Here is a 26,674-nt window from a genome sequence, read left to right as displayed (position 1 = left end):
AAATATCAGTACTGGTACATAAAAGACTGACAAGTAAACAAAAGGGGGGGGGGGGGGGGGGATAAATAAATAAATAAATAAATAAAATTAAACATGATCAAAAAGGTGTAGGAAGAAGTAAACACTTATGTACTCCTACCTCCAATCTCTGTTCCTTATGATCACTATATAGCAATTATTATTTTATTTGAATATCAATATAATAACAACAGCAGCAGCAACAAAAAACAGCAACAATAATAACAGCAACAACAACAGCAATAATAACAGCAACAGCAACAATAATAACAGCAACAATAACAGCAACAACAACAGCTACAATAATAACAACAACAGCAACAATAACAGCAACTATAGTCACAGCAACAATAACAGCAACAACAACAACAGCAACAATAACAGCAACAACAACAGCAATAATAACAACAACAGCAATAATAACAGCAACAGCAACAATAAAAGCAACAATAATAACAGCAATAGCAACAATAACAGCAACAGCAATAATAACAGCAACAGTAACAGCAACAGCTACAATAACAACAACAACAGCAACAATAACAACAACTGCAACAGCTACAATAATAACAACAACAGCAATAATAACAGCAACAATAAAAGCAACAATAATAACAGCAACAATGATAACAACAACAATAACAGCAACAGCAATAATAACAGCAACAATAACAGCAACTATAATCACAGCAACAATAATAACAGCAACAGCCACAGCAACAATAAATACCCAAAAATATCGATACAGTACTTTTTGATATCGATACAGTATCATGAAATGAAATATCGCGATTTATTGCAGAACCGATAATTTCTAACAGCCCTGATATTGACAAGTGTGTACTTTTACTACATACTTATTATGTATAAGTACTTTACTTTATACACTTTTATGAACTTAATATGCTCTGTAGAAGTTTGTGTTCTTTCTTTCTTTCTTTCTTTCTTTCTTTCTGTCTTTGTCTTTCTTTCTTTCTCTGAATGTGTTTTCCATGTGAACTTGTTTGTTGCTGTCATTGTCAGTCCTTCCATCTCAGCAGGACCTTCTTCCTGCATAAATACGCTTGTGTTTTTCTTCTGGGTTCGTGGAATTTGTTTCATATTAATGTGGTTTCTCACTTCTGCAGAACAAATCCCAAACCTCTGCTTTACTTTAGGCATCAATTGTTTTAGTGCTGCCTGTAAATCTAAAGCATCTGTTATCTTCTGAATCTTTCTGAACTTCTAAAGTATAAAAAGCTGCGTTTCTGCCTGTTTTTTGGGGTTTTTTTTGAGGCCTTTATGCTTTTTAGTTTCCACTTTATGAACCTGTAAAGACATAAAATGTGACCTTTTCAGTAAAGCAGATCATTAACTGATCAGAAAACAAGCGTCTACAACTCCGTTCACTATTAACTGTTTGTTCCTGGAGGGTTCTGCTGGGTTTCTGTAAACTGGCTTCAAGTCTGGTTTGGACTGACTCAGTATGTAAAGTGTCATGAGATAAGTTTTGGTGTGATTTGGTTTTATATAAATATAACACAGGGCGACACGGTGGTGCAGTGGATAGTACTGGTGCCTCACAGACAGAAGGTCCTGGGTTCCATTCCAACACCAGTCCATGGGGGTGGGACCTTTCTGTGTGGAGTTTACATGTTCTCCTCGTGTCTGTCCGGGTACTCTGGCTCCTCCCACCATCCAAACACATGCACTGATTGGTTAACTGGTTAATCTAAATTGCCCATAGGTGTGAATGTGAGAGTGATTGTTTGTCTGCAGGGATGGAATCATTAAGAATTTACTGATTCCATTATTGATTTTGCTTATCGATCTGATTCCTTATTGATTCTCTTATCGATTCTCATTGGGTGAAGGAATAAAAGAGTACAAACAGGTGTGTTTGCATTAACTGTCTTTTATATTTCCATATCTGCACAGAAAATAGAACATATACAGTATGTAGAAATAGTAACAGATGACGCCAGGCCAGTTGGGGGGGGGGGGGGGGGGGGGTGCAGTGAAAGTGAAACTACAGACTCTTTACTAACTCCTCTATTGCTGCATTTCTACTACGTGGAACCAGTTCGACTCGGCTCGGCTTGTCTCCCGTTGTTGTGCACCTCATTTCCTTTCCCTTCTGACCTTCGGAAACTTGTATTTGAGGAGTTACGACATTTGTTGCCCGCACCGGAACCAGAACCGGCCCGGCGTTCACTCTGCTGCTGCATTCACAAGCGTCGCTAAGTATCAAATACATGACATTCCTGTAAATGATTCACATGCTGTGGACAAATGTATAATATATATATATATATATATATATATATATATAGTTTAATTGATTAAACTTTTTGGGTTGACAGTTTTGATCTCAGAGGGTTTTGAGCCTTGGGTCATTTCTCCCTACTGGCTATTTCGTCCGACACATCGTGCCACCCCCACCCCGGAAGCTAGTTTGTTTCTGGGGGGCAGCAGGTGGTCAGTGTTAAGGTTAGGGGGGCTCTCTTCCTTCTAGAACCCACCATGTCTTCCACATACAGGTCCATCGTGTTGCTTTTACAGTTCCGTTGGGCATGCATAATGTAGCCTGTGTTACAAAATCTTAAAGGGGGGAGGATCTGTCTTATGGATCGGTTGCTTTTACCGATCCCCCATCCAGCTAAAATGTTGATATCGGGGCCGATATCCGATCCTAATATCAGATCATTGCAGCCTTAGTTGACAGGAAGCGCAGTACCCCAGACTATAAACTACCACATCTAGAACCTGTGGTTCCCCAAAGGTCAACGCACTAGTCTTCCTGTATTTAAGTCACTGATCATGTAGATGTTCATAAAAACCCAGATTACAGTCGAGGGTTATTATGTAAGAAACTGAGAAAACTGAAGAAAAAGTGTTTTTTTTTTTCAGTCAGACTCAGTAAATATAAACATTATTATATTAAAACAGAAAACTGGAGAAAAAGTGACTTTTTCAGTGAAATCACAAGCATCTAAACTCACTGTCATTGGTCAGACTACATGGGTTTTACTGGACATGGAACTATTTTTGTGGCGACCTCCAAATGAACCTTCCTGAGTAATTTACAACCATTTATGATAATATTATCCTCTGAAATTTGCATTTTTCATCTTAAATCAGGTATTTTCCTGTATTTATTTCACTGATCATGTAGATGTTCATAAAAACTCAGAGTAAATTCAGAAGTTATTATACCAAAACAGAGACAAACTAAAGAAAACAAAACAAAAAACAAGTGTCTACAACAAACTCTATGGGTTTTACTGGGGAATCAATGTTGTAGAAGATGATGGTGTTTCCACGGTAACTACGGAGCCTCTGAACGTTCAAATGGGTCATTTCTGATGACCATGAAAAGATGAAGAACTGTATTTTACACCAATTATTTCCATGTATTGATAGGATTAGTGGATCAACAGGTATTAAACCGTTTACATCAGTAGATGGTTTAAACCTGTGACTGTTCAGGTGAACTTTTGGTGCTTTAATACATCTTTACTATTACTTTTATTTACATCTACACTTTATTTACACTAGATTTATCACTATTTATTATAAAATTATCCTCTATTTTTTGCATTCTATAGTGAAAAATCAGATATTTTCCTATATTTAATTGACTGATCATGTTCTTAAAAATCAGGAGAGGAAACTGATGAAAACGTGACTTTTTCAGTCAAATAAATCATTAACTGAACATAACACAAGCGTCTACAACTACATTCACTACATGGTAATATTCCAGCAGCTGGGGTGCCAAAAAAAATACTGTTAAATAACAGAAAATAACCATCTCATAAAAATATGGTAATTTTCCATAATTAAAATACAGTTTTTTGCCCTAACTTTACATGAGATTTTGCATATTTTTTTATTTTTTAATATTTAATAAAGAATATTTGCATGTATTAAAACAATCAAATTACCTATATATATATATATATATATATATATATATATATATATATATATATATATATATATATATATATATATAATTTTCAGTGAGACTCAGTTGTCCAATCCACTGATAAAAACTATTTGGACAGTTTATCAGTGCTTATACATGTTATACATTCACAAAAATACATTTATTCAACATTTTTGTTGTGAAACCTCCTGTAATTACACAAGATATTTGTCAGTTAACAAACAAGTCTGGTTAAACTGACAGAACAAATACTTCTTTTACAGTTAACTGTCAGTAATTTATCTCATTTAATATATATATATATATATATATATATATATATATATATATATATTTTTTTTTTTTTTTTTTTTTTTTTTTTTTTTTTTTACAGTATTAAACTTTAAATTAACAGTTTAATCTCATAAATAGAAAAGAAATATTTGTGAAATTACGATACATTTTCAAATGTATTTTAACTGTATTTTTCAGTGAAAAAAGAAAAAAGTTCTTTTAAAAAATGGAAGTTTTCTGGTTATTCACAGTTAGTTTTTTCATGTTCTTTTCCATCTGACATGTAAAATCACAGTCTGTTTTTGTCATTTCATTGATATTTTCCCATATCTTAAAAATACAGGAAAAATCTGTAAAATAAACAGTGAAAATTCAGTTAAATTACAGGTTTTTTTTTACAGTGTATGAAACCCTTTACATCAGGTGGGTGTTAGGGTCTTTGTGGGTGAATCGTCCCCACGCAGCTGAGTCCATATTTCACGTGGTCGTCTCGTGCGACGCTCTCAGCCCGACCGTAGGTGTGTTGGAACGGAACTGGGACTCTGGTTACTGTAAGTCGGAGGATTCGGCCCCAGTCCCACGCACTTATCTGAGCAGGATATTCTGTAGACGGCCCACCTCTGCGCTCGGGCCACGGCGGGACCACTGAAGGCTTTCGATGTGAGCCTGGTTCAGGGTTTAACATGAGCCCCTGTATTCCAAAGTGGGAGTATTTGTAACAGATCCACTCTATCTGTCCACTTTGAACCGGTGACATGGGCCTTCCAGGCTGTTTTCCCCCAGGAGGCCCGACAGTCCTGATTATTTACACAGAGGGTTTCCTTCTTTTTTCTCTCTTTTTACAGTCGGTCATTTTCATAAGGGATCATAATACTCTTGGACAGGAAGTATCTGGCTATATAGACTACGCCCACAGACTCAAGACCCAAGATTTTCAACCATATTTCAGCGGAAAGAAGAGACTGGTGCCAGGACGCTCGGATTTATGGTAAGTCTCCTTTCATTGTAACATGTCCACATCGGTTGGGGAGGCCTTGACTTGAGTGGGATTTGACAAAATTTGAAGGGTAAGGAAATCTTATTATCCAGGATTAAAGATTCAGGTTGACGTGAGAGACCAATATAGGCTTTTGGACAGAGCTGAGCCAAAAGGGGCCGGTGGAGTTACAGCACCGGGGGTTTATGGATGTGGAACAAATGTACAGACTATAAACCGACCAGGACTAAACAAAGAGCAGTCCAACTGGAGGACATGTCCCCCCCCCACCCCCAGACGGACCAGATGAGACGCTTTGGTTTGTTTGATTTACAGTTTTGGAGTTTTTTCCAATGTTTTTATTGCAATTTTTTTGTTTTCCATTCAACAAAACAGTGCCTTCTAAAGACTAGTCACAAAACAAAACATACGCGACAGCTCGTACATAAGAAATAAAACACAAAACACAGTTTGATACAGAAGGTGGTAGGTCAGACTTACAATGTACGGGAGTCACATTTATGAATGTCACTGAAGTGCACAACAGTCCTTAGCCTTATCAGCCCACCCGCGGGACGAAACAATTATATTAACCCTTTCATGGATGAATTACAAGAACCTTAATCAAGATTTTTTTTTTTTTTTTTGAGTGATGTTATTCCTCTGTAGGCATTAAAAAAAAAAAAAATGCGATAATTTTTTTTATTAAACTATTTTTCATGGAGTTGCAAAAATGTCCACTCAGCCAAGAAACATGTATTTACTGATATACTGTGTGAAAACTATGAAATAAAAACACTTTTAATGCTGCTAATCTGATGTTTTCTCACATTTTAACCTACTCTAATACTAGTCATTACTCACTTTATGGAGATAATATGAAAAAAAAACAAAAAAACTTTTTTTGTTAATTACAGTCCATTAACAATAACAAGGAACTGATTTACACTCAAACATGTTAGATCAGGTTTATCAAGAACAGCAAAGTTACAGCAGTGTTATTAATGGTAGTGTATGGGATGATGCATGAGTGTCCACTGTGTTGGCTGATATGGAACTAAAACAACAAAATCCATAAATATACTAGAGAACAGCTGGAGAAGAACTGTCCACTGGAGTGACCACTATGCATGAAAGGGTTAATATTCATCTACTATGAAAATGTAATAAATCAGGACAATGGATGTTTTTTTCAACTTTTGCTCAAAGTTTAGACCCTAATGTTAATAAAAGTACATCAAAAGTGTATTTTAGTGCAAACTTTAATGTTCAAACATGATTTTTAATCTTTGTGGGGTGAAATATACGCTATTTAAAATCTCCGACACGAACAATTAATTTATGCACATCATTGTCAATCCAGCCGAAAAAAAAACAGGCGAGGATAAAAAATTCTAATTTCTCTTTTAGTTTGTTACAGTTTACTCAGGCATAGTAATAGATACAATATTTTAGACAATGGGAATAGATTCTGTAAGGTCTGTAAATGTCCATAAACACCAAGAACATCCATATGAACCTTATTATTATAAGTATTATAAGGAATTCTTCATTTACTTTGGGTATGTCTGTTTAGGTGTTTTTCCCCTGAAAATATGGTCAGGCTTAAACAGGTTAGTAGAAGAGAGGTCCAGTCCAGTAGAGTCCAAAAATGGGCTCCACACTCTGTAGAACTGACCTGCACTGTCATGTATGATACTGGTCAGATATTCTAGGGGGATCAGTTCAAAAATGATTTTACACCAACCACAGATAGAAGGAATCTTGTCACTGACCCACTGCAAGAGAATATTTTTCCTTCGCTGCAAATGTGAGAATATTCTACACTGTAAGCCTGGATAAGTAGAGTTTACTCAAAAACTTTGAGGCAAGTGATTGCACTTAAATGATATGAGTAATGATCGACTAATCAATTGGTTTAAGTAGGTTCAACTTTAATGCTGAAAGTATTGAACTTAAACTGTTAAGTAGAAAACACTAAAAGACAAGTTATTTGTACTTTAAATCTGTTGTAAAATCAACCCCACTATCCAACCATTCAACTCAGCATTTTAGCTGACACTGACTAATGTTCTCAATTGCAGCCAGATTAATTTATCATTGATTAAATAACTTTTTTTTAGATAATCAAACTCAAAATCCTATTCCTGACCAAAATAGTTATGAAATTATTCAGCTTAATATATTGTAGCATGGATGGAAGTTAGCTAAATGTCATTTGCCAGCTCAGGAAGTGCTTTTAATTTGACAAGACATTAAAATTTCCATTGTACAATAACAGTCTTAGATGAACAGTAAAGCCATAGTTCTTCCTCTGGCTCTGACTCATGGTGTAGCTCTACAAAAATACAAAAACAAACACAAAAAGGCCAATAAACACTGACATACACACATTAAATCCAAATTAACACTAACAGCACAACCCCATTGAACCCCTGCACAGAAAAAGAACACATTTACAACAACATGCCCAATACCCACAATGCAATGCACAGATAAAAAGGTGTGGTCATGACTAAAACTGAGTGATTTAATTCCATTCAATTTAAACTTTTTTGTACTTTCAACTATGTCTACAAATTAGTAGAATATATTGAACATTTTATAGTAACATCATAAAACTGAAATCATTTAAGTGCATTGTAATTAAAGCATTTTAGTAAATACAAATTCCGGGCTTACAGTCTACAGTCTTGTGCCGGCTGCTGTTTTCACATATTCACTTGGAAGACCCAGGATCAAGGACATGGGGTCCATTTCTATATCAGTACGAAAAACCGTCTCCGTTTCACATACAATTTCAGCCCGATATTTTTGCAGTTTAACGACAAGACCAGAAACAATGAGTTAAAGGTTCCCACGTCAGTTTTACACTTTTGATTGACAGTTTAACCTGCACTAATTATCCCATCGCAGGGGTCTGTTCGAGAATTTGTGGCCTAAACCGACAAGTGATGGATTCATTTTTAACTCACCGTTCGACTGGTCGCGAGACGTTGTCGAGGCGCTGTCTGTCTTCGTCGTTTTTGGCGTCTTTGTCGTCAGCTTTAGTAGCAATTTCCGTAAACCTCTTCTCAGACGAAACTACTGGTCAGATTAATTTCAGATTGTATATGTAGCTTCCTTGGGACAATGTCATCGTCATCTTCGTTGTCGTTTTCGTCGTCTTTGTTGTCATTGTTGTCTTTGTCAACGTAATCTTTGATGTTGTTTTCATTGTCATCGTCTTTGTCATCGTTGTCTTCGTCAACATCATCTTCGTTGTCGTCATCATTGTCTTTGTCATCGTCGTCTTCATAAACATCGTCTTCATTGTCTTTGTCGTCTTCATCGTTGTACATATATGTATATTAGAATGTAGGCTATATACATATATCCAGGGTGCGATTTGTCAGAAAACCAGAGGGGGTAGGGGGGTGGGGGGTTGTTTTTTGGGGGGGCGCAGTTATATACGTGAGGGTACGGTCCATAACTAACATAACTAACGCTGGCTAACGTCCAACTCCCAGGTTCTGTTCCTCTGTTATTTAGCGGATCTTACACGAAATTTTCACAACTTCTAACCTGTATCCACTGGACCCCTTCCACTACTTTATGGCCCCCCCACAAATGCTGGGCCCCATGAATTTGTCATGTTTACCCCCCCTTTAGGGCGCCACAGTGCATGGGGACGTTCGCGAATTCTGAGACTGCGACAGTTCGGTTCAGGTGAACGTTAGTGTCAGTAATGTTGGATGTAGGTGGAAGAAAACTGGCACTACCTGCTGGTGTTTACATTGGTTGGTTGCCCCCCCCCCCCCCCCCCCCCAAGGATGAAATTCATTGAGCAGAAGTAGGGATGTAAAAGCCAAAGGGAGGGGGGGTTGATACCTCCCATTCCCCCCCCAACAAATCGCAGCCTGTACATATCTGTAAAGCTCTAAACATACACACATATACACTGCAAACAAAAAGTAAAGTAAAGGATATTTTAAATTTTGGGGGCAATTTTTTTCAGTTGGGATTCTTGCACAGCGCTTTTTACTTTTTTCTGTGTGAACTGAAACACATTTTTTTAATGACCAGACATCGTTTTATTTTCAAATGGCAAAAATGACAAAAAAAAGACAAAAAAAAAAAGAAATATCCTTAACTTTTTTGTTTATAGTGTACATAGCTCTCTCTCTCTCTCTCTCTCTCTCTCTCTCTCTCTCTCTCCAGATATATATATATATATACAAAATATACATATTAAAAACATTTAGAACAGCCATTTGTACAGTAGGCACTAGACAAATATCAACACGATAATTAAAATAAATGTAGATAAATAAGTGTGATTCCTGGTTGGTTGGAGTTTCTAAATGTGAAATAATGTGAATTAATGATAGAATGGGTTTAAGTCTAAAGGAATGTTTGTGTTGGACCAAAACACTATCTGTGCATTACAACACATTCACTTTAATAATAATAATAATAATAATAATAATAATAATAATAATAATAATAATAATAATAATAATAAATAAATAAATAAATCCATCCAATCCAACTTTATTTATAAAGCACTTTAAAACAACAACAGTGGACCAAAGTGCTGTACAGAAGAATAAAAGCACAATGCAAATTAATAAAAGCATTAAAAACATTAAAATCACACTTATCTAGCACTTTTTTGGACACTCAAAAACGCGTCACGAACAAACAAAACAAAAAGAACAGAGAAGGAAGAAAAAGAGGCTCAAGAAAATGTAGGTTTGAACAGGTGAGTTTTGAGTAGTGATTACAGGTTCTGTTTACTGGAGTATTTATGAATCTATTACATAGACCAGTATATATGTGGAATACCACTTTGTGGTATACACTGAAAACATCAGATAACCAGCACTTTGGTCGTTTGTTTTTCAGCTCAGACCATTTAATCTCTGAGGCAGATATTTCTTAAAAATAAATAAATAAATAAATAAATAAATAGACCAGTCTATTCAGTTCGTTAACATTCCGGTCCTGCTGTAGTTGCTCCAATTCCAGTTAATTTTTTGCCGGTTTTCTAATGTTAAAAACTGACAAATTGCCCCTTTAACCTGGGTAGCTGTTGACCTTGTCCAAATATTGACAGTAGAGTTGAAATGTGGTGTCATCTCAGATACATCATGTCCTGTAGAAGTGCATGTGCCAGTGCCAACAGCAGCGTTTCAGAAGCGACCACAGCTGAACTGCTGACCTGACAGGTGAAAGCTAAAATCTAGCCCCTACCCCACCCCACTCCCACCCCCCCACGGGGCAGGTAACGTCTTTCTAACTCTTTGTCTCTCGGGGGGGAGCTGTCAGCAGATTACCAAAGCCAAAAACCATTCCCACATTCCACACACTCGTGCATACTAACATATTACCAACATTTCAGATACGTGTTAGAAATCCCATGAGGACAAACACAACTGGACACGAGTGGATTACACGGTCATGTTCAGAGTTCAGCCAAAAACCACACAGCCTCCATAACCTCGACGACACCGCTGCATCTGCATCTGCATCTACATCTGCATCTGCATCTGCATCACAGAGCCCAGAAATAACAGATTTATTTACAATCTGGACGTTTTCTTCATTTTCTGGTCGAGCAGGGGTGTCAAACTCAGCCCAAAATGATCTCAAACCAGTAAAATAATAACAGTGAAAAAAAAAAAAAAAGTCAAATTACATTATGAAAATTTTTACATTTACAAAGTTTCCTCAACCCTTAAAGACCCAAACATCCACTGGAGACCAAAACCATCTACTGATCTAAACTGTTTAATACCTGAAATTTTGTAAAATTAGAATAAAATGAGTGAAATACTTGAAAAATAAGGAAAAAATGAACAAAAAAAACAAAAACTTGAAATATGGCATAGAAGTGAACGGATCCTTCTAAAGTGAGAAGAAAATAAGCAAAAATTATTTTTTAAAAAATGAGAATTTGTCATTTCGTACCATCCAGAACCCTGTATTTTTTCTGTTAACCCTTAAAAAAACCAAAACCATCTGCTGATCTAAACTGTTTAATACCTGAAAACTTGTAAAATGAGGATAAAATGAGCTAAATACTTGAAAAATAAGGAAGAAATTAACAAAAAAAAACCTTGAAATATGGCATAAAAGTGAACAAATTCATCTAAAGTGAGAAGAAAATGAGCAAAATACTTAAAAAATGAGGAGAATTCATCATTTCATACCATCCAGAACCCTGTATTTATTCTGTTAACCCTTAAAAACCAAAACCATCTACTGATCTAAACTGTTTAATACCTGTTGATCCACTAATCCTATCAATACATGGAAATAATTGGTGTAAAATACAGTTCTTCATCTTTTCATGGTCATCAGATATGACCCATTTGGATGTTCAGAGGCTCCGTAGTTACCATGGAAACACCGTCATCTTCTACAACATTGATTCACCAGTAAAACCCACGGAGTTGGATCAATGACAGTGGAGAAAATGAATAAAACTTAGTTAAAAAAAAAAAAAAAACCTACAAAATAATAAATAATGTGATGAAACCAAGCAAAAAAAAGAATAAAATAGGCAACAAAATGAACAAAAGCAGCCAAAGTAATGAATGAAATGACCAAAAATGATTAATAAATCAACAAAATAATGAGTAAAATGAGCCACAAATTGAACTAAATTGCAGAAGACAAAAAATGAAATTAAGAAAATGAACAAAAGCAAATAAGAAAATTTATAAAAAGACAAAAATAACATTTAGAAAAAAGCAACAAAACAAATATAAAATGTAAACACTGATTCTCCAGTAAAACCCATGGACTTGGATCAGTGACATCCATGGTAGACACTGGTTCAGTTAAAGACATGCTTTACTGGAAAAGTCACTTCTTCCTCAGTTTTCTGTTAATTGGAATAAAAACCCTCAAATTTAATCTGAGTTTATCGTAACTTCACTGACCTTGATTTTCTACATAACAAGACCTTTTTTTTTAATTTCACAAAAGTATTAAAGTTATGTTCTGTAATATCACACTAAGATTTGAGTGTATTCTGTAAGTGTCCTATAATGGACTGGAAAACCTGTCACCCAGCTGATGAATCCTCCGTCCTCCTAATGAACCTCGGTCCGTTTCCATGGAGACGGCGTTGGCAGCTGCAGGTGGAGCTGCAGGTTTACTGTTTGATTCCTGGAGGTGCTTTTCCTGTCTTTGAAACCGAAGTGTCAGACGTGTCAGGCTGAGCTGTTTTATTTGTCCTCATCTCACCATGTGTCCTGACCCCCCACCCAGCTCATGGCCTGGAACTGGGCCTGGAACTGGGCCTGGAACTGGACATGGGACTGGGCCTGGAACTGGGCCTTGGACTGGGCCTGGAACTGGACTGGGACTGGGCCTGGAACTGGGCCTGGGACTGGACCTGGAACTGGACCTGGAACTGGGCCTGGAACTGGGCCTGGGACTGGGCCTTGGACTGGCCTGGAACTGGACCTGGGACTGGGCCTGGAACTGGGCCTGGGACTGGGCCTGGAACTGGACCTGGAACTGGACCTGGAACTGGGCCTGGGACTGGGCCTGGGACTGGGCCTGGAACTGGGCCTGGAACTGGACCTGGGACTGGGCCTGGAACTGGGCCTGGGACTGGGCCTTGGACTGGGCCTGGAACTGGACCTGAAACTGGACCTGGAACTGGGCCTGGAACTGGGCCTTGGACTGGGCCTGGGACTGGGACTGGGCCTGGAACTGGACCTGGAACTGGGCCTGGAACTGGGCCTGGAACTGGACCTGGGACTGGGCCTGGAACTGGGCCTTGGACTGGGCCTGGAACTGGACCTGGAACTGGACCTGGAACTGGGCCTGGGACTGGGCCTTGAACTGAGCCTTGGACTGAGCCTTGGACTGGGCCTGGAACTGGGCCTGGAACTGAGCCTGGAACTGGGCCTTGAACTGGGCCTGGAACTGGGCCTGGAACTGAGCCTGGACTGGGCCTGGAACTCGGCCTTGAACTGGGCCTGAAACTGGGCCTGGAACTGGGACTGGGCCTTGAACTGGGCCTAGAACTGGGCCTGGAACTGGGCCTTGAACTGGGCCTTGAATTGGGCCTTGAACTGGGCCTGGGACTGGGCCTGGAACTGGGACTGGGCCTTGGACTGGGCCTGGAACTGGACCTGGAACTGGGCCTGGAACTGGGCCTGGGACTGGGCCTTGGACTGGGCCTGGAACTGGGCCTTGGACGGGGCCTGGGACTGGGCCTTGAACTGGGCCTCGGACTGGGCCTGGAACTGGACCTGGAACTGGACCTGGAACTGGGCCTGGAACTGGGCCTGGGACTGGGCCTTGAACTGAGCCTTGGACTGGGCCTGGAACTGGGCCTGGGACTGGGCCTTGAACTGAGCCTTGGACTGGGCCTGGAACTGGGCCTGGAACTGAGCCTGGAACTGGGCCTTGAACTGGGCCTGGAACTGGGCCTGGAACTGAGCCTTGGACTGGGCCTGGAACTCGGCCTTGAACTGGGCCTGAAACTGGGCCTGGAACTGGGACTGGGCCTTGAACTGGGCCTAGAACTGGGCCTGGAACTGGGCCTTGAACTGGGCCTTGAATTGGGCCTTGAACTGGGCCTGGGACTGGGCCTTGAACTGGGCCTGGGACTGGGCCTTGAACTGGGCCTGGGACTGGGCCTTGAACTGGGACTGGGCCTGGAACTGGGTCTGCGCTGCGGAGACTGGAACCTCTAACAAGCTGGAGGTGTGAGTCACTGGGTCAGCATGCCTGGAGGTACAGCCCACTGCCTAATGAGGCTTTTAGGAGGCCCCCACCCAAAACTCATACTACCCCCACCCAAACCCCATACTACCCCCACCCACCCAAACCTCATACTACCCCCACCCTCCAAACCCCCCACCCAAACCCATGTTACCCCCACCCAAACCCCAATTTACCCCATCCAAACCCCCCACCAAACCCCCTTACTACCCCCACCCCCCTCTTCTCCCCTTCTTCCATGGAACTCCCTGCCCACCCTCCATCTGACATCTGACTTCAACCCCACCCACCCACTCCCCAATTCCAGCTCCTTTTTCACACAGTAGAACTCTCCTCCATCAGAACAGAATACAATAGAATAGAACAGAATACAATAGAATAGAATACAATACAATAGAATAGAATAGTTTTTATTGTCATTGTGCTCCTCCAGTCAGTGCAACAATATTAATAAAACACCAATACTGTAGAAAACAAGAATAAAACATTACAAAACTAAAAATAATAGAATATAAAATTTTACAACCGTTAGATACAAATAGAGCGAAGTAGAATAGAAAATAAAAAATAGACATAAGATATGAACAGACACAATATGTTCAATATTGACAGTATGTGACTATATCTATGAACAGTCTATATATATATATACATACATATATATATGAACAGTCTGTATATACAGTATATGAAAACAGTATATATATGTGTATATATATGAACTATTCTGTCCGTTTTTAGCTTTGCCACCTCTCCTCCTATGTCATCCTCCATTCCTCCTCTCTCTCTCTCTCTCTCTCTCTCTCTCTCTCTCTCTCTCTCTCTCTCTCTCTCTCTCTCTCTCTCTCTCTCTTTTTTTTCATCTCTGTCGGGAACAATAACACCCAGTGTGGTTGCCGCTAAGAGGGAGCAGATGCCGGAGCTGCTGCCCACTCGGTGCACTAAACCACCCACCGCAGGACTCTGAATGCTGTCCCTCCTCCTCCTCCACAGCCACAAAGAACACAGAGCAGCGACACCAGCGCCAGCGCCGGCCTCCACCTCCCACCTCCAGCAAGGAAGGGTGGACAAGTTCACGTACGCAGCCTCAAACGTCTGCGCTAAAAAAGAACGAGAAAAAAGAAAGACAGAGAGAGAGAGAGAGAGAGAGGAGCAGGAGGGAATCTGTAGAGCAAAGCATGTCACATTAGAAGACAAGGAAAGTGAAAAATACAGCAAACTTCAAGTGGGTTTCCACTCTGGAAAAGTCATAAAAGTAAAGTATGGAGAAGAAATCACATCTATACTGTGTAGATATGTGGAAAACAATGAGATATCGACACAAAAGACTGAAACTGGACTCATGATTTGTCAATTTAATGTCACAGTTTTTACTGTTTCACTGATAAGATAAGATAAGATAAGTAAAGTAAGTAAAGTAAAGTAAATTTTATTTATAGAGCACTTTTCACAGACAGAGTCACAAAGTGCTTTATCAATTCAAATCAGAATCAAATTAAGTTTACAGAGACCCAACAGAATCCTTCAGGGGCAAACACTTGTGATTGGTGACAGTGGCGAGGAAAAACTTCCCTTTAACGGGCAGAAACCTGGAGCAGACCCAGACTCCTGAAGGATGGCTGTCTGCCTTGACCAGTTGGGGTTAAAGAGAGAGAGAGAGCGTAAAGGAGGAGAAAAGAGAGAGCGATAGAGATATAGAGAGACTGGGGGGGGGATGACACATGGAGTACATTATGATGAATACATAGAGTGTAGTCAGTCTGTGGTGGTCCTGGGTCAGGTGGGAGACTAAAAAGCCTTTTTGAACAGGAGGGTTTTGAGGTGTTTCTTAAAGTTCTCTACAGAGTCCATGGACCGTAGGTGTAGAGGCAGGTCATTCCATAGACGTGGTGCCACAGCTTTAAAAGACCTGTCACCGCGTGTGCTAAAACAGGTGTGTGGAACCATCAGCAGGTGCTGTCCTGAAGACCTCAAGCTACGAGTCGAGCTGTAGGGCTGGATCAGGGAAGCAATGTATGCAGGGGCCTGGCCATGTAGGGCCCGGAAAGTTAGCACAAGAATTTTGAAATGAAGACGATATAGAACAGGAGCCAGTGGAGAGATTTAAGGATGGGAGTGATGTGGGTTCTCCTGTTTGTGCGGGTCAGGAGCCTTCAGCAGAGTTCTGGACAAACTGTAGACGGGCCAGCTCCTTCTTGTTTAAGCATGTAAACAGGCTGTTGCAGTAGTCTAAGCGAGAAGATACGAAAGTGTGAACGATCATCTCGAGCTCATTTGTGGACACCATAGATCTGAGTTTGGAGATGTTGCGTCGGTGGAAGAAACAGTTTTTGACTAGGTGTTTGGAGTAGAATTCTAAAGACATGTCCTGGTCAAAGATGACACCCAGATTCCTCAGTTTTGTCTTTACCGAGGAACTCAGGTCTCCAAGGTGATGTTTGATCCCTGGGATTGCACTATCCGGGGCAATGATGAGGGTCTCAGTTTTGCTGGAGTTCAGCTGGAGGCTGTTCTCATTTAGCCACTGCTTCAGCTCTGACAAGCAGATGATTAAGGAACTTAGTTTGTGGGGCTCAGAGGAGTTAAAGGAGCAGTATATCTGGATGTCATCCGCGAATAGATGATAGGAGACATCACTGTACTGTCGGATAATGTGGCCAAGTGGGAGGACAGAGTAAGAATAGGACTGGTGCCAGGACAGAGCCTTGGGGCACACCACACAGTAGATCCGCTGAGTCAGATTGGAAGTTGTTTATTGACACAGTGAAGCTTCTGCCGGTCAGGTAAGAGGAGAACCAGTCTAGCACAGGACCTGACATCCCTACCAGGTCCCTCAGTCTCTCAATCATTATGGTATGGTCCACTGTGTCAAAGGCCGAGGACAGATCTAGCAGGACCAAGACCGTGGATTTCCCGGAGTCAGCTGCCATCAGGATGTCACTGGACACTTTTAATAGTGCGGTTTCTGTTGAGTGGCGTTGTCTAAACCCAGACTGAAAAGTGTCATAGATCTGGTGTGTCTCCAGAAAAGCTGTAAGTTGTTTAGACACTGCCTTCTCAAGGATTTTGGCCAATAGGGGGAGCTTTGAAATGGGCCTGTAGCTTTTGAAGTCTGTGGGGTCCAGTGTGGTTTTCTTTAGTTTAGGTTCTATGATGGCCTGTTTGAAGGAGCTGGGAAACAAACCAGTTGTGAGCGACAGGTTAAAAAACTTTATGACCCATGGTCCAATAGTGTCAAAGACACCGACAAGGAGCTTATGGGGGAGGATGTCTACAGAGTTGGAGGAGGGTTTCGTTTTGGATAAAAGTGCTGAGATGTCCTCCAGTGTCACAGGGTCGAAAGAGATAAGATAAGATAAGATAAGATAAGATAAGATAAGATAAGATAAGATAAGATAAGATAAGATAAGACAATCCAACTCCAATCCAACTTTATTTGTAAAGCACTTTAAAACAACCAAAGTGCTGTACAGAAAAATAAATTAAAACCAAAATAACAGAGTAAAATACAAGAATAGATTAAAAGACATAGAACAACTGTAAGAATAAAATAAAAAAATAAAATAAATAAAAATGCAGAAGAATAGATAAACCTAAATAAAAGACTAAAATACAAGACAAGATAAGACAAGATAAGATAATATATACTTTATTGATCCTCAAAGGGGGAATCTCAAATGTAACAACAGCATAAGACAAGAGGCAACAATACAAATACAATAGAAAAAGAAGAGGAGATAAAAATAGAAAAAAAATGTTAAAGTGACAAAAAATGACATAAATAGTGATAATAATAATAATAATAATAATAATAATAATAATAATAATAATAATAAATAAATAAATAAATAAAATAACAGGTGTGCAACTAAATTAATCTTAAAACAAATCGAAATTGTCTGCATCTTTAATGTTATACAAATACAGAATGTATCTTTAAAAAAAAAAGAAAGAAAGAAAGAAAGAAAGAAAGAAAAAGAAAAAGGAGCAGGAGGGAATCAGTAGATGGTTTTGGTTTTTGAGGGTTAACAGAATAATTACAGGGTTCTGGATGGGATAAAACAATGAACTCTGCTAATTTTTCAAGTATTTAGCTCATTTCCTCCTCACTTTAGAATGATTTGTTCACTTTTATGCCATATTTGAAGTCTTTTGGCATAATTTTTTTCCTTATTTTTCAAGTATTTTACTCATTTAAGTCTCATTTTACAAGTTTATGTACATTTTATCCTATGAATGACTGAAGTAAAATTGTCCTTTACACCAAATACAGGGTTCTCAATGTAATTAAAATGACAAATTCTCCTTATTGTCAAGTAATTTGCTCATTTTCTTCTCACTTTAGAGGGATTTGTTCACTTTTATGCCATATTTCAAGTCTTTTTGGTTAATTTTTTTCCTTATTTTTCAAGTATTTTGCTCCTTTTATTGTCATTTTGCAAGTTTTTCTACATTTTATCCCATGAATACATGAGGTCAAACTGTCTTTTACACCAATTCTTTCCATGTATTGATAGGATTAGTGGATCAACAGGTATTCAACAGTTTAGATCAGTAGATGGTTTTGGTCAGTGGTGGATGTTTGGGTCTGTCTGGGTTCGAACATAATCCTTTATTGTCTACAGTTCTTTTTCACATGCGTACCTTCTTAAAACTTCTCTCCCAGACTCTTGCTGAAGTCCTGACCCTGGTCTAATTATCCCACAGATGTGCAGATCCAGTTTCCTGTCACTCCAGATGTGCCTACAGCATCTCTGATGTCTGTTTAATGTCCCCCAGCAAAGTGGACATGTGTTTATGGGCTGGGACCCTTCCTGTCCGGCCTCTGTCCGTCTCCCTCAGGTTAGCGTCCACCTCCAGGGCTTTGACCGATCCGCCCGCTTTAATTATTTCACTTCTTTACCAAATGGTCTTCACGGTCGGGTTTTGACTCCGTAACATAATTTTTATCTGACGCCAAATGATTCCACAGCTTTTATATTCGGCAAATCGGTTTACTGTAGAGGCGCTGTGTCCGGGATCGTTGTCGTCGTTTCCATCGTCATCGTTGTCATTTTCGTTATCATCTTTTTCGCTGTCTTCATCATTGTCTTTGTCGTTGTCTTCATCGTCTTCAAATCTGACTCAACTACTGGTCGGATTCATTTTAAATTGTCTACATGTCTTCCTCGGGACAATGTCTACAAAGTTTGTTCACAGTTTTGAAAAATTTAGATTTTTGAGGGTTTTTTCGTCCGAATTTTTTGCAATATTAAAAATGTGCGTTTACTCCTAATGGTCCATATTTTGATGGTTTGTAACATGTAAATGGTTACAGCCAGGGTGCGATTCGTTGTTGGGGATCAATCCCCCTCTGGTTTTTACATCCCTACTTCTGCTCAGTGAATTTCATCCTGGGGAGGGAAGGGGGGTGGGGGATGGGGGGAGGCAGCCAACCAATGTAAACACCAGCAGGTTGTGACAGTTTTCTTCCACCTGTATCCTACATTAACTGGCACTAATGTTCACCTGAACCGAACTGTCGCAGTCTCAAAGTTCACGAATGTTCCCATGCACTGGGGCGCTGTAAAGGGAGGGTAAATGTGACAAATTTGCATGGCCCAGTATTTGTAGGGGGGGGGGGGTCATAGAGCAGTGGAGGGGGTCCAGTGGATACAGGTTAGAAGTTGGGCAAATTTTGTGTAAGATCCGCTGTTTAATAGAGGAATAGAACCCAAGAGCTGGACGTTGAAAGTATGTAAAGTTTGACTTTTGTTTCACAGCAGCGTTAGTTATGTTAGTTATGGACGACACCCCCATGTATATAACTGCTGCCCCACCCCCCACCCCACCCCGACAAAAAAAAAACACAAAAAATATCCCATCTCTGGAATAAAACCCTGGAGTTGGATGTTGAAAGTATGTAAACTCCCCACTCTGATGACACAAAATAATAAACAACCCCCACACACACACACACACACACACACACTCCGACAATGAAAAAAAAAATTTTAAATCTCCCCCTCTGTTTTTTGCAAATCGCACCCTGGACCAAGATTAATATCGTTAGCAAAAACTAACGAATTGATGAAAACTAGAATTGGAAAATCATTTTCATTAACTGAAATAAATAAAAACTATAATTAAAAGAAAAAAAATATATAACTAACTGAAACTGTATTGTGTGTTTACAAAACTAACTAAAACTTGAAAAAATTATGGATAAAATTCCCTTCGTTTTCGTCTTTGTCAACATCGGATTGATATGAAATCGATGTATTTCCCTCGAGCAATTTTCACTGCTGGCACCAAATGACAGTTAACGATTCGTCACTTCTCGTCACTTGTGGTTTCCAGTCGTCTTCTGGTCCCCACTCTACCTGGAAACATGAAGACTGAAGTTAGGAGAAAGCAGCAGAGTCCTGTCTGGGATTTATTTGAATACGACAACAGAGAAGAAGAGAAAAGATATAAAGAAACTAAAACTAAACTAAAACCAAGCATTTAGAAAATAACGAAAACTAATAAAAACTAGCAAACCTGCTCTAAAAACTAATTAAAACGAACTGAATTAGAGAAAAAAAAAAGTCAAAATAAATAAAACTAAACTAAAATGAAAAATCCAAAACTATTAGAACCTTGGGCTGGACCCTGGTTACACATATCAATATAATTCCTATTGGTCACGGATAGAAGTCATATATGGACTTTGATTGGATGAGTTGAGTTCTCCTCCCGTGAAAGTCCCGCCCACTTCTATAGTTAGATTGATCTCCTTCATCCAGACCACAGGACGGGAACATCGAACAGAACCTGACAACCTCACACATTCAACTGGGGATTGATTCAGATAGAACATGACGCTGACGTACAGGGACACTGGAGCTATTTTTTTTTTTTTTTATGTTGCGTCATAAAGCTGGCGTGTTATATTCTGTTCTGCTCTGCGTGTGTTTGGCAGCAGATTGAAACATTGAACTTGAAGGCATCACGGCGCATGCCTCCGCCGAAGCCAAACCCATATTGCCTCCACGCTCGGCCTCTGCGACGCACCTGTGTGTCTGCTGTGAAAATATTTGCACTGCTGTCCTATTTTATTAAGTTTTAATACAAAAGAGAAAGTGTTCCAGCTCCGGTGGTGAGCCCCAGGCCGGCCTGAAGCGCTGAGTCCCGGCTCAGATACCAGGATCTGGCTTATTTCACCCAGGTCTGATTTATACCTGCAGGTAATCTGGAACAGTGCGTGTCATGTGTGTTACTTTTCCCACATGTTGCTTCATACTTTTGGGCTAAATCAAATCAGACTGTTCGCCGTTCGTGCGTTCGCTCGTCGCCACGTGTGTTACGCGTAATTAACATTCAACGTCTCCGATAATTACTGACGTCCCACATCAACAGCAGGAATATGAAAGGATACGCGCTTTTATCAGCCATAAATCGTAACGTGTTGTTATAATAAACACATGAGCTGCTTTTAGTGAGCGGGTGAAACGAACAGAGCTCGACCTTTGACCTTTCAGCTGAGGAGCTATTGGCCTCTGGAGCTGCAGTCGAATGGAAACGGAATATAAGATAACACCCAGTTGTGTCACTGCATTACATAAGGCCATTAAAACACCCCGATGGAAGACCTGAAGACTGGCTGAAAAAGCAATTAGTTCGATTTTCACTTCGAAAATCATTTAAAGCTTTATTTGACAATTATTTTAACCCTCAAAGATCTAAACAGCCACCGGTGACTCAAACCATCTGCTGATCTAAACTGTTTAATACCTGCTGATCCACTAACCCTATCAATACATGGAAATAACTGGTGTAAAATGCAGTTTTACCTCAATTATTCAAAGGATGAAATGTACAAAAACTTGTAAAATGACAATAAAAGGAGCTAAATACTTGAAAAAGAAGGAAAAAATTAACCAAAAATATGAAATATGGTGTAAAAGTGAACAAATCCTTCTAAGGTGAAGAGAAAATGTGTAAAATACTTGAAAAATTAGCAGAGTTCATCGTTTTATAACATCTTGAACCCTGTATTTATTCTGTTAAAAAAAACTGCAATGTCAGTTTTTTTTACAATATCGTGCAGCCTTAAACTAGACCCAGCTCCGTTCTCTCTGTCGACTCAATCGGCTGAAAATGAAGTCAGCTGAAGTCGCTCAGACGCCGTTTCTCAGCAGCGAGGAGGAGGTTTATGTAAATCACACTGGAAACTTCAGAAAACCATCTACTGATCTAAACTGTCTAATACCTGCTGATCCACTAATCCGATCAATACATGGAAATAATTGAGTTAAAATGCAGTTTTACCTCAATTATTCATAGGATAAAATGTACAAAAATGTGTAAAATGATTATAAAATGAGCAAAATACTTGAAAAATAAGGGAAAAAATTAACCAAAAAATGTGAAATATGGCATTAAAGCAGTGGTTTTCAACCTTTTTTGGCTTGTGACTCCATTTTAACATCACAAATTTCAGGCGACCCCACACATTCAAAACAGCTTTTTTTGGCTAAAATTAATATGTTTTTGATCATGTAATAGTTTGCTATAATATGTTGCAAATAAACATTAATTTTAGGCAACATTTAGGCTATATAATGTAAATTTTTTTAGTAAGTTTTAAGTTTTTATCAATTACTAGAAATTTCAGGCGACCCCATTTGAATTCCAGGGAACCCACGTGGGGTCCCGACCCCAAGGTTGAAAAACACAGCGTTAAAGTGAACAAATCCGTCTACGGTGAAGAGAAAATGCGTAAAATACTTGAAAAATTAGCAGGGTTCGTTGTTTTATAATGTCTTGAACCCTGTATTTATTCAGTTTTTTTTATAATATCGTGCAGCCTTAAACTAGACCCAGCTCCGTTCTCTCTCTCTCCTCAATCGGCTGAAAATGAAGTCAGCTGAAGTCGCTCAGACGCCGTTTCTCAGCAGCGAGGAGGAGGTTTTACGTAAATCACACTGGAAACTTCAGAAAGCCACTGCTTTAAAACAGCCCGTGTGAACGAATACACATGCGAGGTATTCGCTCTTTTATGATATATATCACAGAGTGCAGAGAGTGGAGCTCCTCTGAGCCCTATAATGAGACTGTTGACATTACCCTGGAAAATGACCGCCTGGAGATAACAATAGAGCTAAGCACGGTAACTATGGAAAGTGAAAGGACACAGTGCACGTGTCCAAACGCTCCATGTTAAACGCACAGGGAACCAGGAGCCGCCGCCGCTCAGAGCACCGTCATTGTTTCCACCAAATCCAGGTTCTCACACTTTTACTGGTGCATGTGTCTGGGTGTGGTGCCATCCATCCATCCATCCATCCATCCATCCAGCAGCTGGAGCTGTCTCTGTCGCCATGGTGACAGTTCATAGGAGACAGTGAGGGAGGTGGGTCCAATAAACACATCCAAGTAACGAAACCAACCTAAATTCTCGGCATGGCTTTAGTTTTTTTCTTTCTCTCTCTCTCTCTGTTTCCGTCTTTTTCATGTTCAGTGTTAAAATATCCCCCATCTGTCCCGTTTCTCTAGCAAAGTAAGCGGTTTACCAATGGTATAAAAGTGGTCAACCCAAAAAATGTTAATTGTTGTATGGCATTTCTGTATAAATAGTCGCTGAAATCCTGTCAGATCTAATTTACTAAGAGCAGAAGTATGCATCTGTCTGTAAGCACGGCTCACACAATATAATTTTCCTCTCAGTTTTAAGAGAAAAACCTTCATTTGTATTTGGTAATTAGAGCGCTGCACTGGTCTATTCTGAACCGGCTTTGCCCAACTCCTCTGGCACGTCCCAAAAAAAAAGAAGTAGTCCAGACAGTTGGTCTTATACCGTATAATTTTATATATCAGTGTATCTTCCTGCAGTTTGGATCAGTCGGACATCCAGGACGGGTTTCCTGTAGAGCAGGGGGGGTCAAACATGTGGCCCGTGGGCCAAAACTGGACCACCAAAAGGGTCCAAACCGGGTCAATCTGTGCAAAAATTACACTGAAGACGCTTGTTTGTTTGTTTATTTCAGGCTGCATCAGGCTGCATTTGTAAATAAGAATCTGTTCTTAATTCAAGAATAAACTCTGTCCATTTCATAACAATAATACACAAATGACAATAAACTCTGTCCATTTCTTAGCAGTAATATACATATCAAAAATAAACTCTGTCCATTTCTTAGCAGTAATATACACATCAAAAATAAACTCTGTCCATTTCGTGACAATAATACACAAGTCAAAATAAACTCTGTCCATTTTGTAGCAGTAATAATACCCATATCAAAAACAAAAATAAACTCTGTCCATTTCATAACAATAATACACAAATAAAAATAAACTATGTCCATTTCTTCATATTTACTCAGTATTTTGGATTTAATTGTCTTTTTAAATGTGTTACTTGTATATTTAATTGCCTTTGTTTCATTATTTAAGTTGTCTCATAAGTTGATTCCTTTCACAGATATAAAACCTTCCATCATCCTCGTCCTGAATCTTGGTTTTCTGAAGATCTCTAATCCTTTTGGATTGTACTGACTTTTCCTTTTTGCAAATTTTTGTTGAATATTGACCGGCAGAGAGTCTCTATTTGCTTCGAACATGATTTGTAATATACCGTACTCTACCAGATCTTGAAATTTTAATATTCTTAGTCGAAATAATGGATTTGTAGTATCTCTGCAACCTTAACAGTCAAGGTATATGTATATGTATAATTAATATTAGGTGGTTGTGGCCAATCCAGGAAAACGACGTTGCCAGGACACGAGCAGTAAAATCAGTCGCTGTCTCTTTATTGGCTGGAAGACGTGGGCCCTTTAACAGCCGTTCAGAACCAGGTCATACTGCAAAAATATGTATTTACATTTCCCAAAATTGCACGGCAGGGGTCTGTGGGTTTTGGAAAGGCCACATGGGTACTTTTTTTTTTTTTTATGTTGCTTGCGCTATATGTTTGCTTGTAATTTGTAGCGTGCATGCTCAATATGTCGCAGTCAGAAAATATTTTTATGGCTCGAATGCAAATGGGTGTTTGCGAACAGGTTTAATGTGCCACCGGGGGTTTACGTCTGAATCGGATCCTGGAGAAAACATCTTCACACCGACCGAACAGCCAAGATATTTCAAAGATGGCCGAGGTCTCACAATGAAAATGTAAACATTATGAGGTGTATTTTTCACGGTGTGGGTCATTAATACTTTATTTCTGTTGTTCATCATATTTTGGCTCCAGTAAAACATCACAGCAAAGTGAAATATAACCTGCAGCCCCGTTGGCTCCGCTCCACCACGCTACAGTCCCATATTTACAACTGGCTGCCGACACAATGCGCCTCTTTCCAGATTTACACTGAGCGTCCTCCCTGAGGTCCAACTTTGTTCTTGGACCACAAACCGGTGCCGGGGAACACAGCAGAGGCCCACTAAAGCAACCTGCAGGGCCTCAGAGTGGGACATGTGGAGCTGAAGAACTGTTTATGATTAAAAGCACTGAAAACGCTCACTGACGCCCGCAGAGGACGGCCTCGTTATAGCACAGCTCATTAATTACTTATCACTTGGTCTGAAATAGAGTCAGACCTGTTCCAGCTGGTGCGTTCAGGTTCTGTCCAATAATCCTGTTTAAGTAAAAGTACAGAAGTCGCAGTTTCCAAATGAGGTTAAAGCGGTTCTATTTAGGGATGCACCGATACCAATACCTAGGGATGGGAATGGATAAGAATTTAACGATTCCGATTCCATTATTGATTTTGCTTATCAATCCAATTCCTTATTGATTCTCATTGGGTGAAGGAATAAAAGAGTACAAACAGGTGTGTTTGCATTAACTGTCTTTTATTTTTCCATCTGCACAGAAAATAGAACATATACAGTATGTACAAATAATAATAACAGATGATGGTGGGCCTGGTTTGGGGAGGGGGGGGGGGGGGTGAAAGTGAAACTAAAGACACTTTACTAATTCCTCTATTGCCACATTTCCATTATGTAGAACCAGTTTGACTCTGCTCATCTTCCATTGTTGTCCTCCTCATTTCCTTTCCCCTACCTTCAGAAACTTGTATTTGAGGGGGTACGATGTTTGTTTCCCGCACCGGAACTGGAACTGGGCCCGGATGACGGCCTGGTGTTCACTCTGCCGCTAGATTCATGAGCGCCGCTAAGTAACGAATCAAATGAATCACATGCTGTGGACAAATGTTTGAGCAGATTGAAGGGATTCCACCCTTTAGAAGAAATGGAAGCTTTGACAGTGTTCCAGTGGACCTGGTGTCGTCTGTTTGGACCGTCTCTGCCTCAACACCATGTTGGCTACGCTCTGACCAAAACAGTGCAGCGTACGTGTGATGTCATCATGCATGTGCAATGAAGGCGGAGTCAATAAGCAGAATCGTTAAGCAGGCAAATGATTCCAAGGAATTGAGCTCCTGGGATCCAGTTCTCTAAAAGCACCGGCTCTCGATTCCCATCCCTGCCGATACCAGTATTGGGTATCGGGTCTGATAGTCAGCATGTGTACTTGTACTTGTAAAAGTACTCAGATACAACTGCACTGATCTGACTTGGCGGAGGTCTGCACTCTCCAAGTGCTTTTCTAGTTATTTACTTTGTTTACCTTTCATTATAAAACTTAAATACCAATAAAAATATTGTGGAGAAAAAAACAACAAAAACTACCACATCTAGAACCCGTGGATCCCCACAGTTCAATGCGCTACTCGTTAATATCTCCCAAAATATTGGTCCTATCAACTTGTCGT

The 26,674-nt window shown here is 39.7% G+C and overlaps 1 protein-coding gene across 1 annotated transcript in view; it reads left to right on the top strand.

The window, feature by feature from the left end:
• The first annotated feature begins 4,977 nt into the window (after nt 1-4,977).
• The window catches only part of LOC115425554 (cilia- and flagella-associated protein 299-like), a 35,413-nt gene continuing 13,716 nt past the window's right edge, over nt 4,978-26,674 (top strand). Inside the window, exons 1-2 of the mRNA XM_030143181.1 lie at nt 4,978-5,016; nt 5,068-5,210. Of these exons, the coding sequence (XP_029999041.1) occupies nt 4,978-5,016; nt 5,068-5,210 (182 nt within the window). The remainder of the gene's footprint in view (nt 5,017-5,067; nt 5,211-26,674) is intronic.

Source organism: Sphaeramia orbicularis, chromosome 9, assembly GCF_902148855.1.
Source record: "Sphaeramia orbicularis chromosome 9, fSphaOr1.1, whole genome shotgun sequence".
In the NCBI taxonomy this organism is placed as follows: Eukaryota; Metazoa; Chordata; class Actinopteri; order Kurtiformes; family Apogonidae; genus Sphaeramia; species Sphaeramia orbicularis.
This window is presented reverse-complemented; position numbering and strand designations above follow the sequence as displayed.